Source organism: Podarcis muralis, chromosome 4, assembly GCF_964188315.1.
Source record: "Podarcis muralis chromosome 4, rPodMur119.hap1.1, whole genome shotgun sequence".
In the NCBI taxonomy this organism is placed as follows: Eukaryota; Metazoa; Chordata; class Lepidosauria; order Squamata; family Lacertidae; genus Podarcis; species Podarcis muralis.
In genome coordinates, this window is record NC_135658.1 from 93,031,840 (window position 1) to 93,052,334 (window position 20,495).

General features: G+C 43.7%; 1 protein-coding gene across 1 annotated transcript in view; it reads right to left on the reverse strand.

The window, feature by feature from the left end:
• Nucleotides 1-794: 794 nt before the first annotated feature.
• LOC144327575 (uncharacterized) overlaps nt 795-20,495 on the reverse strand; it is a 71,052-nt gene continuing 51,351 nt past the window's right edge. Inside the window, exons 4-5 of the mRNA XM_077927804.1 lie at nt 1,240-1,915; nt 795-1,191 (exon numbers count right to left, since the gene is read on the reverse strand). Coding sequence (XP_077783930.1) covers nt 953-1,191; nt 1,240-1,915 — 915 coding nt within the window. The 3' untranslated portion in view covers nt 795-952. The remainder of the gene's footprint in view (nt 1,192-1,239; nt 1,916-20,495) is intronic.

Genomic DNA, 20,495 nt, shown 5'->3' on the forward strand with positions numbered 1-20,495 from the left:
CAAATCAGCCATGATAAAATGGGCTCAGGATATTGGGTATAACATCATGTTTGAGGACTGGGAAAGGTTATGGACCACCGGAATGAAATTCACGGCATGTAATGCCTTGAAGGAAAATATTATGAAAATGATTTATAGGTGGTACATGACCCCAGTCAAGCTTGCAAAAATATATCACCTGTCTGATAATAAATGTTGGAAATGTAAGGAGGCTGAAGGGAAATTCTTTCACCTCTGGTGGACTTGTCCAAAAGTGAAGGCCTTCTGGGAAATGATCTATAATGAGTTAAAAAAGGTATTTAAGTATACCTTTCCCAAGAAACCAGAGGCCTTCCTCTTGGGCATTGTTGGCCAGAAAGTGTTAAAGAAGGATAGAACTTTCTTTATGTATGCAACTACAGCAGCAAGAATACTTATCGCAAAATATTGGAAGACACAAGATTTGCCCACACTGGAAGAGTGGCAGACGCAATTGATGGACTACATGGAACTGGCTGAAATGACTGGCAGAATCCGAGATTTGGGAGAAGAAACAACGGAAGAGGACTGGAAAAAATTTAAGGACTATTTCCAAAAGCAATATAAGTTGTATGAATGTTAAAAATTTACACGATTCGGAAACTATAGCTTCAGCAATTAGATTTGGGAAACAGGAAATTATATTTTAAGTAAGAAAAGGTCAAAATCTAAGGTAATACTATGTTTAATTTAAGATATAAGTAACTGATGAAAAGTATGTTAAATTTAGAGGTATAGTATTTGAAAAGTACAAAATAAGGTACGAAACAAGGTAATAATTTGCTGATATCTTTATTATAAAGAATGCAGGGTAAGGGAGATGCGAGGAAGTCCAGTTAGTTATATAAAAAATGTGTTGAATGGTTGGTTTTCTTTTCTTCTTTTTCTTTTTTTCTTTTTCTTGTTCTTTTACTTTTTTCTTCAGTGTATGTTTCTAACTTTGTATTTGAAAACTTAATAAAATATTTATATATAAAAAAAGGGGAAATCCTTTCGCTTTTCTGGGGTGCAGGGAAGTCTCAGAGCCGGAGGTTGGGGAAGGGACCCCCTTTGCTCTGCCCTCTTCTCCCGTCTTAGATTCGCAGGGGGGTCCCCGCCTGAGCTTGCCTGGCCACCGGGCCACACAAGGGCCGCGCTCTACGCGGCGCACCTTGCTAGCCGCGCAGCTGTCCTCTGCGGCTGCGGAGCGGCCCTGCGCCGGTGCCCAGCCCCTCTGGGCGCCCGCTGCGCTGCCAATGACAAGCGGGCGACGTCGCGGGCAGGGAAGGCGTCGCTTTCTTTCCCGATCCTTCATCCTCCCAGTCTTCCAGCCCTTTTTTGGGTTGGAAGCTCGTCTCGTTCGCCCTTCTCCTTTCTTCACCCTGCGTGCAATTTTCCTCCCTCGTCTCCCTCCCCATTTCTCCTTCCTTCCTTCCTGACTGACGGGCTCGGGCTTCGGCTCGGGCTCGGGCAGCCACAGCGTCGGCGGTGTTGGCGATCGGCGGCGCGGGGGGATGGCCCTCCCGGGGGAGCCGGCGCTGCTCAATGGGGTTGCCAAGGAGACAGGCCGGCCGCCCCCCTCCCCCGGCCCGGTGCCCGTTATCGAGCTGGTGCGCGCCGGGCGCCCTATAAAAGCCGCGGACGCGCCAAGCTCCCTCTCCCGCCGCGCAGGAGCGATGCCTCTCTCTGGCTCTCCCTCCGCGCAGGCTGAGGGAGGGAGGGAGTGGCGCGTGTGACCCGTCTCTGCTGGGAGACCAAACCCAGCGAGGCAGAGTCGCGCGGAGGCGCCCAGGCAGCGCTGCCGGCTGCGAGGAGGAGCGCCAGGCAGCAGCAGGAGGCGCGGCCTCTCCTCGCCGCCGCCGCCCCGCCTCTCGCCGCCGACTCGCCCGCCTCCCTCCAGGCAACATCTCGCGGCACACTAGGCAACGTCTGGCGGCACACTAGTGTGCCGCGGAACACCGGTTGGGAAACACTGCACTACACCATGCTGGCTCTCATAAAATGAGCCCGGTAGATCAGGCCAATGGCCCATAGTCTAGCATAGTCTAGAGAATAGTCTAGCATCCTGTTCTCACAGTGGCTGACCAGATGCCTGTGGGAAGACCACAAACTTGAGCACTACACCAGTTTTCCCACCTGCAATTCCCAGCAACTGGAATTCAGAAGCATAATGCCTCCGTCTGATACTTTCATTACACATCATGTGATTTTGGTATGGGTGAGCTATGCATACTATAAACAGCTTATGCCACACATGACCACTTGTTCACATTATCTCCTGGCTAATATCAATTGGTTAATTTCTCTCTCTCATTGAAATGTTTAGAAGCTGTGCTGGCTAGCCAGCGTTTCATATTGTCTTTACAAAATTGTCTCTGCTCCCATTTCTGGTAGTTGTTAGCATTCCCAAACACAATTCTAAATTGTTCCAAATAGAACTCAGCATGGCAATGAAGTCAATATACTCTTGCAAAGTCAATATACTCTAATATTAAAATGTTTTTCTATTGTGTGCAGAAGGGGAAAGCATTAAATGTGAATTCTCTAGAGAATCAACTGAAAAATAAACCTCAGTTGGGGAGGCATAATTTGTTCTAGTGCTTTTAAAGAAGAATTTTCACGGCAAAACCTAAACATCATGGCAATAAAACAGGCACCAATTTCTCCAGTCTATTGTGTTCCTTCTAAGTTCCATCTGTGTCCATCACATTGTACCTTATAAAGCTTAATTTCAGTCTGTGTTGAATGCTGCACAAGGATTTCTTTAACTCAAAATGCACTAATACTACCGAGGTTGAACGCCACCCCTAATATCTGCCAAGCAGCAGCAAAATTCCAGGTGTCCACCCAGGGTTGTGCTTCCGTTGGGAAATCAGGGCCTCTGAGCCTCTTGGGCTTGCCAATCAGAAGGTCACGCTTTGAATCCCCACAACGGGGTGAGCTCCTTTTGCTCTGTCCCAGCTCCTGCCAACCTAGCGCCACAACCCCATAGTCGCCTTTGACTGGACTTCACTGTCCAGGGGTCCTTTGTCTTTACCTTTTTTATCTTGTTTTATCTTGTGTTTGTTCTGCCCGGACGCTGAGGTCCAGCGCTGAGGGCCTTCTGGCAGTTCCCTCATTGCGAGAAGCAAAGCTACAGGGAACCAGGCAGAGGGCCTTCTCCGTAGTGGCGCCCGCCCTGTGGAACGCCCTCCCATGAGATGTCAAAGCGATAAACAACTACCTGACATTCAGAAGACATCTTAAGGCAGCCCTGTTCAGGGAAGTTTATAATGTGTGACATTAGTGTATTTTTGGTCTCTGTGGAAGCCGCCCAGAGTGGCTGGGGAAACCCAGCCAGATGGGCAGGGTACAAATAATAAAATAATAATAATGATGAAGATGATGATGATGGCATTGCTATCAGCAATCTCCTGAACAGGAGAACTGGTTCAGCCTGTATTTTAAATCCACCACCTAGCATCTTCCCTTCATACTCCAAAAATCAGGTAAATTTTACCCCTTTATAAATTTCTAACATTCACTAACTCTAGCAGTTTGGGGTGCCCTTGCACCCCCAAAATCTGTTATCCCAGGTCTGCAACAATATGTACTCAGCTGACCAGGCAGAGTTTCATATTGTCTTTACAAAATTACTATTGTCTCTGCTCCCATTTCTGCTAGTTGTTAGTGTTCCCAAACACAATTCTAAATTGCTCCAGATAGAAATTAGCATGGCAATGAAGGACTATTGCAAAACCAATATATCCTTATATTAAAATGTTTCTTTAATGTGTGCAGAAGGGGGAAGCGTTAAACGTGAGTTCTCCAGAGAATCAGCGCAAACAATAAACCTCAGTTGGTGAGGCATAATTTGTACTAGTGCTTTTAAAGAAGAATTTTCACAGCAAAACCTAAATGCCATTGCAATTATATAGGCACCAATTTCTCCAGTCTTAAGTAAGGTCTATTGTGCTCCTTATTTTTGCCCAAGTTCCATCTGTGCCCCTCACGTTGCACATTATAAAGCTTAGTTTCAGTCTGTGCTGAATGATGCACAAGGATTTCTTTGACACAAAATGTACTTCCAAATATGCTTTTATACTTTCACACATCAAAACATCGGTCCCAAGAGTCTTTAGTAGTGCTATTTTTCTGAAAAAGAGGTGCCAGAACTCAACATGAATGCCTCCCTTATTCTCTTATAATGGCAATGGCGCCCAACTGAGAGGTGCTGGAACTGAGTTCCAGTGAGTTCTGTCGGGGGGGGGGGGAGCCCTGGTCTTTACGTTGCTCCAGTTCTGCAATATTATTTTTTTATGGATGAAACATTGGGTTTCATTCAGCAGCTGTGCTCCAATGTGCACACAGGCTTTCTGGTTTCAGGTGAAGGTGAAGACATTCCTTCTTCTCAATGCAAAAAGAGAGAAATTTCTGGCACACAGAACACTAGCACTTCAGGGATATACTGGTTTCCTACAGGTAGATTTAAAACAAAGACAAACAAAATGGGGGAAGTATTGTTAAGTTTCCACCGCACACAGCATTGTTAAATGGTACAGTCCCCAACGGACACTACCAGCTGAGGGCTCACCTTGCCCCAGAATGAAGACATGAGGCATGTAAGTCACAACTTACAGCTAAGATATGTTTAAAAGGGGTGGGGGGAGGTAGAAGACCCCTGGACAGTTACGTCCAGTCAAAGATGACTATGGGGTTGCGGCGCTCATCTCACTTTCAGGCCGAGGGAGCCGGCGTTTGTCCACAGGCAGCTTTCCGGGTCATGTGGCCAGCATGGCTAAACTGCTTCTGGCACAACAGGACACTGAGATGGAAACCAGAGTGCACAGAAATGCCATTTACCTTCCTGCAGCAGCGGTACCTATTTATCTACTTGCACTGGCATGCTTTCCAACTGCTAGGTTGGCAGGAGCTGGGACAGAACAACGGGAGCTCACCCCATTGCGGGGATTCAAACCGCTGACCTTCTGAGCAGCAAGCCCAAGAGGTTTAGACCACAGTGCCACCCAGCCCACAGCCCATGTTATTGAGTGAAGGGAAAATCTTAATGCAGTTGGAGATAGACCTCATCTAGGAAGAGAGACAGTTTGACATTGTCCTGCTAATAATTTGATTCCGCTGTTGTTTTTGATGAACACAATTAATCTTCTTCAGAACTTAATGGTTTGGGTTTGTTTTAAGGTGAATGTGTTTTCGCTTCTTGATTAATTGGTGCCATTACCACATAACTGCCCCGATTAAACATCTATTTAAATACTACCTATTAACGCTGCAATGGCTTCTTTTTTATATTTCAGCTATTAACCCTTTGACTTGCCAACCTCATGATGCCAGAGTTGAAATTAGCACATTATCGGGTTGACATTCATTAATGCCAAAGCTCGGATGTTATGCCATCATATCAGTTCAGTTAGGAATTAATATTTTCTACATAAATACCAGATCCAGAAACTATGGTGCGCTAGACATTTCAAATGCTAAACGAAGAGGTGCCCTAGAACAAAAGGTGAGCAAGTACTACCTCTGTATATGGCATATTGCTGTTGTTTATTGTGATTGGCTGATCGGCTTCATTCAGACAGCACTTTGTTCCATTTTCCTGAAGTTTCCCTACCTGATAACTCACATTTTATGAATATTTTACATATCGTAAAAGTCACTTTCTGCTGCTTTGATTGATCAGTGTTTGGGGCAGTGTTCTCCTGGGTGAATCATGTGGAAACAGAAAGAAGTATGCATGCATATAAAGTGTGTACAACAAGGGGTTAATCTAGGGGGGGCAGGGGGCTGAGGGCCCCTCAAATTTTCCGGGGGGGGGGGGGGATCCCCTCAAAATTCCATGGCGGCCATGCACAAAGCTGCGGGGCATGCTCGCATCATGCACGCAAGCTGCACACCATGCGCATGACACATCAGCACACCCCACAGTGTGTGATGTCAGCATGCCCTGTGACATGTGTGCATGGTGTGTACATGTCACACAGCCCCAACCCCCTCAGTCACAGGGGCAAGGCGGCACACTTGGTGTCCAATGACATCCACTTTTGGCTTGCACCATGGCCACTGGTGAGAATAATATCTAGCCCATCAAGACAGTTTTAGCAATTAAAAAAGCCACAGTCCCATAATGCAACAGTTAATGCAGTGCCAAAGGAATGTTAAAAAAACAACAACAACAGGACAGAAGCACTACAACCAGGATAACTAACATAATGTGCCAATCGTATATTTTGCCTGGTACATTTTTTTAAGTGTTTGGATTAACTGAAGAAGCTCCAAAATAAGCAGCAGTTCAGGCAATGCAACTGATTTTGGATAAGAAATGTTTTCTAGGCCTAGGGTGGTGAACTATGTCCTTCCAAATGTTGGGCTACAGCTCCCATCATCCTTGCTTAATCCGGCTGAGGCTGATGGAAATTGGTGCCCAACTAGCTATTCCCCAACCTTATTCCCCAACAGGAGAGCCAATTTGGAGCCCAGGTTATGGGTGCCCAGCGTGCGTGATGCCATGACATCACGCACACCCCTCAGCCTTGGAACCTGACTTCCACTGGTACCAGAAGTCAGGTTCTCAGACCTCAGAGATAGTGTCTGAGACCTTCCAGGACTTCCAAACCTGACTTCTGGTGGCACTCAGGTTCCTAGATCTCAGAAGGCCTCAGAAAGCGTCTCCAAGGCCTCAGAGATGCTGTCTGAGGCCTTGTGACACCTCAGAAGTTGTGGGGGGGCCCTGCGGTGTGGGTGCTGAGCACCCACAACAAAATTTTTGTGGGTGCTCAGACACCCAGAGCCCCCCATACTTAGCACCCCAGTTCCCCAACCTTATTCTACACCTTGCTTGGATATTCGAGCTATCATAAAATCCAAAGCTTAAACTTTGATTTAATATATATAATATCTTGCTTTTGTTGAACTTTGGGCTGGATGCATATAGTGGTATCTCAGTTTTCGAACGTAATCTGTTCTGGAAGACCATTCAAGTTCTGAAACATTTGAAAACCAAAAACTCAATAGCCAACAGCTAGGCCTCAGGATCTCGCACTCAGTGGAAGCTGCATGGCATGTTTGACTTCCGAGGCATGTTCGAAAACCAAAGCATTTACTTCTGGGTTTACGGTGTTTGAAAACTGAAATGTACATCAGTGGATACATTAAAAAACTGAGGTACCACTGTATTTGGTTCACTCTAACTTTAAAGCAGTGGGAGAAGAGGACCAGATATCGACTGGCAGCTAGGTCTGTTACATGCTGCTATCAGCATTCACACACTGTTCCTCTGTTTCCTTCTGCCGGAAGGTTGTGATGCTGCCTCCTAAACCTTGTCATCTCCAATGAAGCATATGCTTCCAAGTTCAATCCCTTACATCTCCACTTAAAAGGATCAGGTGTATCACATGACGAGAAAGACCCTGGAGAACTTCTGCCATGCAGAGTAGAAGACAACACAGGGCAAGATGGACAGCTTGTAGAAGGCGGTTTCCTCTGTTCCTAATTGTTCATTTTTAAAAAGCGAGTATGTAGAGCCACCAGAGAAGTGTTAACATTTATCAACATCATTATAAAAAATGCCTTCGTCCTGTAAAGCAATGATTACCAATTAAGCTACATTTCAAACAACATAAAAAGGCTGTTTGTTGCAAGCGGCAGTTCTGCCCATTGTCAAGCGGGGAGGGTGGGAGAACAATTCACAGCATTTTGCTTGTTAGACTGCAGCTCCCTCAGGTAGAGATTTCAACAGAACATTTTGTATCAAAACCTACTTTGGATCAGACGTGCTTTAATAAGGTGTAAAGCAAACATCCTGATCCCAGTTCTGAGAACCTTGCGTTTGCACAGCTACTCCTACTTCCTGGCTTAGAATATCTTTTGCTTCATGTCTCGTTGCCAACATGGGAGACCACACTTGCAAATGCCATATATTATATTGTATTGAACATGCCTTAGCATTTTCAGAAAACTCCTCCCCAATTTGCATATACAGTGGTACCTCAGGTTAAGTACTTAATTCGTTCCGGAGGTCCGTACCTAACCTGAAACTGTTCTTAACCTGAAGCACCACTTTAGCTAATGGGGCCTTCCGCTGCCGCTGCGCCACCGCAGCACAATTTCTGTTCTCATCCTGATGCAAAGTTCTTAACCTGAAGCACTATTTCTGGATTAGCAGAGTCTGTAACCTGAAGCGTATGTAACCTGAAGCATAAGTTACCCGAGGTACCACTGTAATAAAGTGTAATATACTGTAACGATTGCTAGACTGAGCAATCAGCTGGGTGAATTCATAGCTAAACTGAGATTTCAGAAGATAGCATTAGACAAGCCAAAATTCTATCAGCCTGAGCACTCAATCTGTTTTTGAATCATAGAACTGTAGCACTGGAAAGAAACACAAGGATCATCTAATCCAATCCCCTGCATTGCAGGAATATGGAGATGTCCCATAAAGGGGATTGAACTTGCAACCTTGCTATTATCAGAGCCACGCTCTAACCAACTGAGGTATTAGGGCAGGGGTCAGCAAGGTTTATCTTGCCTGGGCCGTATCAGTCCTGCGGAGATCCCTCCGTGGGCCGGACTGCACCTGCGATTTCCGGCACCATGGGAGGTGATTCCCCGCGCCACGCTGCTCTGGTTTAGCGCAGCATGCGAGCAGGCAGCTTGGTTTGGGGGCAGGTCATGGGCTGGTCAAACGACCTCCATGGGTCACTTCTGGCCCATGGGCCTTAGGTTGCTGAGCCCTGTATTAGGGGGATAATAATGCAGGTTTATAATACAGCACTGAAATACAGATCACTAAGATTGGAGATGTGTGGAGGACTATGAGGAAATAGGGGAAGTCCTAGTTAAAGAAGGTTGCAAACCTCCACACAGGAAGTTGTGCAAATCCATTGATTCCAGTTGTGGTTTACGGTGTATCGGCTATCCGTAGTCAGCAAACTGCTGTCCAAACTGAATATACCTTTAATCTATAAGTGTGGTATCCCTTCTTTAAGGGAAAATGCTACTTAGCTAATAATAATTTGTAGGAATCATAATATGTTGTCTATTAAAAAGCATCACATGACTGTTTTGCATCATCAAAAGGAAATTAGAATTAATTTTATGAACGTGATCAATCACTTCACAATATCAGTGTCATTGTTTACTGCACTTCCTCTACAAACACTTCCTAAAGCATCAGATCCATATTGACTTGTTTTAATGCTAGATAAATAATGGGTAATGAGTGTTCCCCTTCATGGATCACTGCCCCCTTCATGGATCACTGCCCCTTCATGGATCACTGCCCCTTCATGGATCACTGCCTTGCCGTGGCGAAGGGGCTTGAAGAACTCAGAGAAGCTATGAACTATGCCGAGCAGGGCACACAAGATGAACAGGTCATAGTGGAGAGTTTTGACCAAACGTGATCCACCTGGAGGAGGAACCGGCAAGCCACTCCAGTATCCTTGCCAAGAAAACTCCATGGGCAAAGACAACAGGCATATAAAAGTTATGACGCTGGAAGATGAGCCCCTCAGGTCGGAAGGCGTCCAACATGCTACTGGGGAAGAGCGGAGGACAAGTACAAGTAGATCCAGAGCTGATGAAGCGGCTGGGCCAAAGCCGAAAGGACACTCAGTTGCGGATATGCCTGGAAGCGAAAGGAAAGTCCAATGCTGTAAAGAAAAATATTGCATAGGAACCTGGAATGTAAGAACCATGAACCTGGGTAAGTTGGAGGTGGTCAAAAATGAGATGGCAAGAATAAATATTGACATCCTGGGCATCAGTGAACTAAAATGGACGGGAATGGGCGAATTCAGTTCGGATGACCATCACATCTACTACTGTGGGCAAGAAACCCGTAAAAGAAATGGAGTGGCCCTCATAGTCAACAAAAGAGTGGCGAAAGCTGTACTGGGATGCAATCTCAAAAATGATAGAATGATCTCGATACGAATCCAAGGCAGACCTTTTAACATCACAGTAATCCAAGTTTATGCACCAACTACTGGTGCTGAAGAATCTGAAATTGACCAATTCTATGAAGACTTACAACACCTTATAGAAGTGACACCAAAGAAGGATGTTCTTCTCATTATAGGGGACTGGAATGCTAAAGTAGGGAATCAAGAGATAAAAGGAACAACTGGCAAGTTTGGCCTTGGAGATCAAAACGAAGCAGGGCAAAGGCTAATAGAGTTCTGTCAAGAGAACAAGCTGGTCATCACAAACACGCTTTTCCAACAACACAAGAGACGACTCTACACATGGACATCACCAGATGGGCAGCATCGAAATCAGATTGATTATATTCTCTGCAGCCAAAGATGGAGAAGCTCTATACAGTCAGCAAAAACAAGACCTGGAGCTGACTGTGGCTCAGATCATCAGCTTCTTATAGCAAAATTCAAGCTTAAACTGAAGAAAGTAGGAAAAACCACTGGGCCGGTAAGATACAATCTAAGTCAAATCCCTTATGAATACACAGTGGAAGTGACGAACAGGTTTAAGGATTTAGATTTGGTGGACAGAGTGCCTGAAGAACTATGGATGGAGGCTCGTAACATTGTACAGGAGGCAGCAACGAAAACCATCCCAATGAAAAGGAAATGCAAGAAAGCAAAGTGGCTGTCCAACGAGGCCTTACAAATAGCAGAGGAGAGAAGGCAAGCAAAATGCGAGGGAGATTGTGAAAGATACAGGAAATTGAATGCAGATTTCCAAAGAACAGCAAGGAGAGACAAGAAGGCCTTCTTAAACGAGCAATGCAAACAAATAGAGGAAAACAACAGAATGGGAAGAACCAGAGATCTGTTCGAGAAAATTGGAGATATGAAAGGAACATTTCGTACAAAGATTACCATAATAAAAGACAAAAGTGGAAAGGACCTAACAGAAGCAGAAGACATCAAGAAGAGGTGGCAAGAATACACAGAGGAATTATACCAGAAAGAAATGGATGCCTCGTACACCCTAGGTAGTGTGGTTGCTGACCTTGAGCCAGACATCCTGGAAAGTGAAGTCAAATGGGCCTTAGAAAGCACTGCAAATAACAAGGCCAGTGGAAGTGATGGTATTCCAGCTGAACTATTTAAAATTTTAAAAGATGATGCTGTTAAGGTGCTACACTCAATATGCCAGCAAATTTGGAAAACTCAGCAGTGGCCAGAAGATTGGAGAAGATCAGTCTACATCCCAATCCCAAAGAAGGGCAGTGCCAAAGAATGCTCCAACTACCGCACAATTGCACTCATTTCACACGCTAGCAAGGTTATGCTTAAAATTCTACAAGGAAGGCTCAAGCAGTATGTGGATCGAGAACTCCCAGAAGTGCAAGCTGGATTTAGAAGAGGCAGAGGAACCAGAGACCAAATTGCAAACATGCGCTGGATTATGGAGAAAGCTAGAGAGTTCCAGAAAGACATCTACTTCTGCTTCATTGACTATGCAAAAGCCTTTGACTGTGTCGACCACAGCAAACTATGGCAAGTTCTTAAAGAAATGGGAGTGCCTGATCACCTCATCTGTCTCCTGAGAAATCTCTATGTGGGACAAGAAGCTACAGTTAGAACTGGATATGGAACAACTGATTGGTTCAAAATTGGGAAAGGAGTACGACAAGGCTGTATTTTGTCTCCCTGCTTATTTAATTTATATGCAGAATACATCATGCGAAAGGCTGGGCTGGATGAATCCCAAGCTGGAATTAAGATTGCCGGAAGAAATATCAACAACCTCAGATATGCAGATGACACAACCTTGATGGCAGAAAGTGAGGAGGAATTAAAGAACCTTTTAATGAGGGTGAAAGAGGAGAGTGCAAAATATGGTCTGAAGCTCAACATCAAAAAAACGAAGATCATGGCCACTGGTCCCATCACCTCCTGGCAAATAGAAGGGGAAGAAATGGAGGCAGTGAGAGATTTTACTTTCTTGGGCGCCATGATCACTGCAGATGGTGACAGCAGCCACGAAATTAAAAGATGCCTGCTTCTTGGGAGAAGGGCAATGACAGGCCTAGACAGCATCTTGAGAAGTAGAGATGTCACCTTGCCAACAAAGGTCCGTATAGTTAAAGCCATGGTCTTCCCAGTAGTGATGTATGGAAGTGAGAGCTGGACCATAAAGAAGGCTGATCGCCGAAGAATTGATGCTTTTGAATTATGGTGCTGGAGAAGACTCTTGAGAGTCCCATGGACGGCAAGAAGATCAAATGCATCCATTCTTAAGGAAATCAGACCTGAGTGCTCACTGGAAGGACAGATCGTGAAGCTGAGGCTCCAGTACTTTGGCCACCTCATGAGAAGAGAAGACTCCCTGGAGAAGACACTGATGCTGGGAAAGATGGAGGGCACAAGGAGAAGGGGGCGACAGAGGACGAGATGGTTGGATAGCGTTTTTGAGGTTACCAGCATGAGTTTGACCAAACTGCGGGAGGTAGTGGAGGACAGAGGTGCCTGGCGTGCCCTGGTCCATGGGGTCACGAAGAGTCGGACACGACTAAACGACTAAACAACAACAACAACAAAATGAGTGTTCTTTAACGCATATTAAAGAACACTGATTACCCATTTTTCTGGCTCAAGGTGTATGCATGACGACATCTTATCAACATATTCATCCAAACATTCATCTCATGATCAGAGGGGAGTTGCTGAACAGAAACAAAATAAATGTTAACTTTGAAAGGATCTAATCAATGACAGATCATCATTAAAATGTTGTGTGGTGCGTTCGGAATTTGTGATCCATAACAAACCAACTAAAAATGTGAAGAAAACATAAGGGAATGTTACTTCTCTTAAAGCATTTGTAACAGAGCAGTCTATTTATTGGCGTAGTGCAACCAATCTAGGAATGCGGGTGGTGCAGTGGTCTAAACCACTGAGCCTCTTGGGCTTGCCAATTGGAAGGTCGGCGGTTCAAATCCCCGCGACGGGGTGAGCTCCAGTTGCTCTGTCCCAGTTTCTGCTAACCTAGCAGTTTGAAAGCACAGCATTGCAAGTAGATAAATAGGTACCGCTGCAGTGGGAAGGTAAATGGAGTTTCCGTGTGCTCTGGCACTCATCACGGTCCTCCGTACGCCAGTTTAGTAGTTTAGTAGTTTAGTCCTGCTGGCCACATGACCTGGAAAGCTGTCTGTGGACAAACGCCAGCTCCCTCAGCCTGAAAAGTGAGATGAGCGCCTCAACCCCAAAGTCGCCTTTGACTGGACTTAACCGTCCAGGGGTCCTTTACCTGCCTTTTACCTTTGCAGCCAATCTGGTCAAAGGCCAGATACTGAACCAGATTGCAATGAGATAGCTCTGAATTGTCCCACATTAAGCCAGCCCACCTGGAGCAATTCAAGGTTTCTACAAAGCAGGACTATTGTACAGCAGTTGCCGTAAGGGAGTGTGGGGGCTGCTTCACTAGGGAAGATACTCATGAAGCAGTATTGAGCAGAATTTACCTCTTTGCTCAGGCAGCAGCTCCTTCTCCTTCTCCTTCCTAACTGCATGTTTAATTAGGGTTAATTAATTAATTAGACAACTGGATCAGGAGGTGTATGTGTGCGCGCACACAGCCATATTTTTTAGATCTCTTATGCAGTCTATTTGTATCTATTATAATAAAAAGATACTTAACAAGTTCTGATCAACCAAATTTTGTTACCGTTTGTAGCTAAAGGCAAAATGTAGGGCAACTATTAGAACACTGGGCAAATGAGAGTTTGTTTGACAGGTATATGGAAATAAAAATGTATAGACTTTGTGAGAGAAGATACACCAAAACAGACAAATTTCTATGAGTGATGTGAAAAAAATCCCCCACAAAAAGGCAAGATAGGCAATAGTCCATGAGGAAAAATAATAATATTGCTATTGGAGAAAGAGAGAGCAAAACTGCAAAAGGAAGAAAGATTGAAGCTTTATATACCTAGGGGTGGAAAGAAGAAAACAAGCAAAACAGTAGCAGATAGAAAGCCATAATGTGTTCAGGTCTGGGGAGTAGCAATTAATAACAGGCAGCAAATAAATTATAGGAACTCAGATAGGAGAAAATGAAATGCTTGAATACAAATGCAAACGTAGAAATCCTTTGAGGAAAAGCTACCGTCGAGAACACTGCAAATACACCGGAAAATTAACAGGCAGCAATTAACCTCAGAGAGAGCCAGAACTGCATAAATTGGTGGAAAACAGGAGGAGTTCAGAAAGTGTAGAAAGGGCCTTCACAAACTCAAAAGGTGGGAGCACATTGCAGCAAAGCATTGACAAGGAAAAGAACATTGCTCAATTCAACTTGGGTCACAAGGAGCTAAACACAGATCTCTGCACAGTGGCATAGGTGTGTGTATGTGTGCAGGATTAATCTTGAGCAAATGGCCCCAGCTAATTTTCTCCACACACCCCTTCTAATTCCAGCCTGCCACCGCAGCATCCCAAAGCTTTCAGGAAGGTCCCCCACGCAAGGAGAAAAGCTTTTGGAAAGCAAAAGAGGCAGCAGTGGGGAGGAGGGATGGGAAAACCTCATTGCACGAGCAGCTTCTGCTTGCACAAACCCCAAAAGCCAATAAAAACAAGATGAAGGCTAAAATCAAGTTCAAACGCAATGCAAATTTGAACTGCCTCAGAGATGACACTTTCAAATACACCAGTTTTACACTCTGTGTGTGTGTGTGTGTGTGTGTGTGTGAGAGAGAGAGAGAGAGAGAGAGAGAGAGAGAGAGAGAGAGAGAGAGAGAGAGAGACCAACCTTTAGGAAAAGAGATGGATTTCCTCACCTTTCATGGGAATGATTCTACATCCATCACTTTGCAATCTCTGCTGTATTCCACGCCATTGCTATTTGATCTGCCACAATAGTAGCTTAGGGCTCATCCATACTTTTGCTCCGTGTTTTTTAGACACAGGTCTGTGCTTTAAAGCACCATCTCCGAGTTCTCTCATTCTCATTCTCTCTCTCTCTCCTGGTGCTTTCCCTGTGAAAACACTGAATCAAAACAAATGGAAATTTGGGTTTTCTGCAGATTACCACTGAATTGGAGCAAATTGCAAAGAGTGGGTTTTTGTAGGGAAATTGCTGGGGGAGGGGAAAAGCTTTAAAACACAAAACTGTGTCTTGAAATGCAACACAAAATGAAGTCTGGATGAGCCTTTTATATTTGCCACAACACCTGCTTTCAAAACCCAGGCAGAATCCAATCCAAGTTAACTTATTTTACAGCACAAGCATATGTACGTACTCAGAAGTAATCCCCATTATGTTCATTATGGATCTTAGTCCCAGGTAAGTGAGCATAGCATTCCTGTCTTAAACCTTCACTGATTTCAGTAGGAGGAATGTAAGCATGCCAATTGAAATCATAAGTTTAAGTTTAAAATTGTTTGGCTGTACAGCTTTATATCTTCAATATGATAATGATTTTGAAGCATCATATCTCTCTCTCTCTCTCTCTCTCTCTCTGTGTGTGTGTGTGTGTGTGTGTGTGTGTGTGTGTGTCTGTGTGTGTGTGTGAGTGTGTGAGTGAGAGAGAGAGAGAGAGAGAGACCTTAGGAGTTTGGGACCATAATAATAATATATTTTTATACCCCAGCCATCTGGCTGGGTTGCTCCCTCCACTCTAGGCAGCTTCCAACACATAATAAAACATCAAACATTAAAAACCTCCCAATAAAAGGTTGCCTTCAGATGTCTTCTAAAAAGACAAGCACTGAAGTCTACTTGGGAAAATGAACATTTTCCATTTCTGACCTGAGATACATCTGGTCTCTTTATTGTTATGTGTAATTATATTTGGCAAGTAAAATGTCAGTAAATTAACCCAGAGCAGGACATGTAACATATTAAGTGTATCCCCCAGAAATGTGTGGGTGCTGTAGGCCATTCAGTATTAAATTAAAAATGTAGTCCAAAAGAGACCCCAACTTTCACTGAAAAGCACAGTTCATAAATATTATACAATGAACTAGAAGCTCAAACTTTGGAGCTTGGTCTTTTCGCTTTCAGCCTCAATTATCTCCTCCTACACATTAGCTATTGCATTGCTCCTCATCCAGGGTCCTAGATATTCACTTTTAAAGAAAAGTTAGTATGAGTAGTTCTATTTGTCAAAGTGATCCTTGTGTGAACTTAATTTGAACCGCGTTCCTGTATAGCTCTCGGTATTTTATGACAATGGAAGTAATTGCTCACAGGATATTGGGTTTGGCATTGAAATAAGACCACAGGACTATTGACAAAAGGCTCAGCTAACAGCAGACTTGAGATTAGGTGCTGAGGGTTATTGTCTCACTATAGTCCCCAAGCTGTGTGAAATGTCAGTTAATTGAAAATGGTAATTATCCCACATAACAACATAAACTGTTTCGTGTTCCGCTCTTAAATTAATAGCCATTGATCCTGAGCCATTTCATAATGCATCGCCATCCTCTTCTCAACTTAGCCAGCCTTCAGTGCTTGGGACAAAAACTGCATTGTGCCATTTTTATTGACTGCAATTTAATAAGTGACCACTCCTTCCTATTTAGAAACAATGTAATAGGACCATCCATCTGGCCACATTTGGCTGTAATGTTCAGAGGTACATCGGGCTTCCTATAATTTATACATAAAGAGGGATCATAGGAGTTATTACCTCCACCGGTGTAGTAAGTTTCAAGGAAAATACATAGCTTGTTGGCAAATAGTGCGGCTGGCAAACGTTTGTTGGCACTTGACCCAACCCAAAAATTCTAGTGTGTGGGAACTCCAAAGAACACATCTTCTATCCACATGAATAGGAAAACCCACAGAGCCTGTGAGAACATCTGAATGCATGTCAAACTCTGGTTCAAGTATTTAGCATTTTCCCACCCTACAGGATGATTAAGCTTTAAGTTCATAGAGGGTGGGGTTTTTTTGAGATTATCCTACTGTGATTCGTGGATTTCTTTTATAATTATTTTAAAAATTAAAGGAGCATATGAATTAAACCCGTCTCCTCAGATTATATGTAAACTGACAATAATCAATTGCATTATGCAATAGGTATATTCCACCTTCCAAGACCTCGACCACATTTCTCCTTTTGGCCTAGAATACTTTTTTCATCCCAAATCATCCAAGCAAATTATAGCTCTTTAATGCAGCCTGTCTTTGAAAACTTTTTTTTTTCTTGGCCTAGAAGAGCTTTTCCATCTCAAACCATCCAAGCAAATTCTCTCTCCTATGGTAGCCTTTATTTGATAAGTCCGCTTTAAAAAAAAATGCCTCTGTTTTTATTATAAGTTTAGCATATGAGGGAGGAGAATCAAAAAATGATTAAAACTGTACTATCATAACTAACAGCAAAGGTCTGTCATTTAGATAAAGTAACATGGTGTATATGCATCACCTAATAAGATTATATTCACCATTTTATAAAATTGTAACTCACAGCAAGGGAGAAACTTTTCTATTTATCACTGTCTACATTCTACCTGCTTTTTTGTTTGTGAAATAAATGAAAGCCAGTCATTGGTAAAAAATTCTACTTTGTATTTCATCATCATCATCCTATTTTTTGTGTGCCCCCTTTCCATAATGCTAAACGTGGCTTACAACATAACACAATTTACATAATTGTAAACATTACAGGTAAAAGGTAAAGGACCCCTGGATGGTTAAGTCCAGTCAAAATTGACTGGGGTGTGGTGCTCATCTCTGGAGTTTGTCCACAGACAGCTTTCTAGGTCATGTGCCCAGCATGACTAAACCGCTTCTGGCACAACGGGACACTGTGACAAATGCCAAAACACACAGAAATGCAGTTTACCTTCATGCCACAGCGATACCTATTTATCTACTTGTGCTGGTATGCTTTCAAACTGCTAGGTTGGCAGAAGCTGAGACAGAGCAACAGGAGCTCACCCTGTTGTGTGGATTCGAACTGTCAACCTTACAATCATCAAGCCCAAGAGGTTTGGTGCTTTAGAGCACAGTGCCACCCACATCCTGCAAACATTACAAAAGTTATACACAAGAAATAAAATACATCAAAAAGTTCACCACCAAACTGAAACAATTGCCACATAAATCATAATATATAAAAATAAAGATATACAAATTAATATCAACAGCAACATAAAATGCCAATGAAACTCCATAAACAACACCACAGCTCATGAGTCTGTTCAGCAGCTTTTGTAGCTGGAGTCAATCAGTTGGTTGGGTGGTCAGTCAGGGTTCTACCCTCCCATGCCAGGTGGAAAAAGCCAGCAAAGGCAGGGAGGAGGTTCTCTAGGACTCACAACCAAGGTGGTCTCCAGCGTCTTCAGCAATCTCAGCTTTTGTAGCTGGAGTCCGTCAAAGCCCTGCCCTCCCAGGCCTGGTGGGAAAAGGCCAGCAAGGCAGGGATCAGGTCTTCCAGGCCTCACAGCTACAATGGTGGGTCTATCTCAAATTTGCACATTCCCTAAGTTTAGTCATTTCTGCTGTTTTCAAAAACAAAAAAAGCGTCAGTGGAGAAACATTTCTCCATTTCTGATCCACATAAAGTCTTGGCACTGTCAACAAACCTTATGACAAACAGTTGAGGGAGTTGGGTACGTTTAGCCTGCAGAAGAGAAGATAGAGACGTGATTTTTATAACCATGTTCAAATCTATCACAGGCTGTTATGTGAAAGTGGAGCAGGCATGTTTTCTCCTGGAAAGGAGATTTAGACTAAACATTAGGAGGAAATTTCTGAAAGTATGAGCTGTTCAACAGTGAAGCAGATGACATTAGAAGGTAGTCGATGCTCCTTCATTTGAGGTTTCTAAATCTCAAATGAAATTAAGGATGCGGGTGGCGCTGTGGTGTAAACCACTGAGCCTTGGGCTTGCCGATCAGAAGGTTGGTAGTTTGAATCCCCGCGACGGGGTGAGCTCCCATTGCTTGGTCCCAGCTCCTGCCAACCTAGCAATTCGAAAGCAATTCAAAGTGCAAGTTGATAAATAGCAGGAAGGTAAACAGCATTTCCGTGCACTGCTCTGGTTTCACCAGGAGCAGCTTAGTCATGCTGACCACATGACTCTGAAAAACTGTCTGCGGACAAACGTCGGCTCCCTCGGCCAGTAAAGCGAGATGAGCGCTGCAACCCCAGAGTCGTTCGCGATTGGACTTAACTTTCAGGGGTCCTTTACCTTTACATTTTTAAACAAAGTTTTGATGGCCATTTGCCAGGGATTCTTTAATTGTGGCTCCAGCATTGCATTTTTGGACTAAATGACCTTTCCAACTCTGCAATTCTTTGATTCTTATGGGCTTATGGGCTCTCTGAAGGTGGGAAAGAGTAGGTCAGATAAGTGTTTGGTCTGGTCTGTTCTCTTTTAATAGTGCTATATTGTATTGGATTATTTTACATCTTTGTAAAATAAGTCTCTTTGTGAGTTACTGGAAAGTTTGGAAATAAACGATAAACAAATTCTCCCCGGATCACCGCTTATTAAGCTGTGGGCTGTTTCCTTCCCTCTTTCTATAGAGTTTTCTATTTGCCTTTTCATAGGCAAAATCAACATAGCCATTTTTACATGCTGTGGTTAATTAACATGTTCTGGTAATCATTACCTTGCTAAGCTGCCAGCATGTCGGAAAAACAAAACTCAAACACTTGCTACTTTCATTGTTAGCATTGCTGAGTTCATTTCCCCCGACAACTGGACTCTAACTACTTTTCATTCTCTGGAAGCAGAGTGGAATATATAGTGGAATATATAGCTGGTTCTGGGCTGGGGCATTCATTCGGAAGAGGGAGTCAACTGAATGGTAAATAGATTTATCCAATCCCAGACTGATTTGTGGTGTGCAGAACTAGCAATCCATGCATGAGAGTTTCTCCAACAGTCCCACTAACATCAATGGGACTATTCTGGAATAAATGGCCTGAGCATTGCTGCCCCAGTATATTGTATTTTATATTGTCGTGTTGTGTCCATTACTGTTTACGATTTCATCTTTTCAAAGATATAGAACAAGAGAATGCTGGAGGAGATTTTGAAAGTATCTAGCAAACAGAGGAAGGAGTTTTCAAAGGAGAATTGAAAGTGTTACGGGCTGTGACATACAAGACAGCATGAATACTAAGGTGGCCTTAGATGTATGGCAGGAGGAGGCACAATAACCACCACAGGAGATGGCCTCTCCCTCCATCTTGATGCAACTTCTGTTACTTTACATGTGCCAGATAATGCTCTAGTGCAGCATTGTCACTGCTGGTTCTAATCCAGCTGCAATCAAGAGGGCTTGCCTAACAACTAGCGGCCACAAATGCCTGGGCACATCACCTGTTTACATCAAAAGATGCATCCAGCCAGTCCAGGAAGGCTCAGATAAGCATCACATTTAAGAAGATGGAAAGCTGGCTTTAGATGCTAATGCACACATGGGTTTGCGTGCTGAGGTCCCCCAAAACCCCTACCCCAATAACTCAGACATCACACGTAATTTTTGTTTAAGGTTTTTGGCATAATTTTGGCCACAACTTTATTTTTATACAAATTGAGAGTGGTTGCTTAGGCATTGGTTATGACT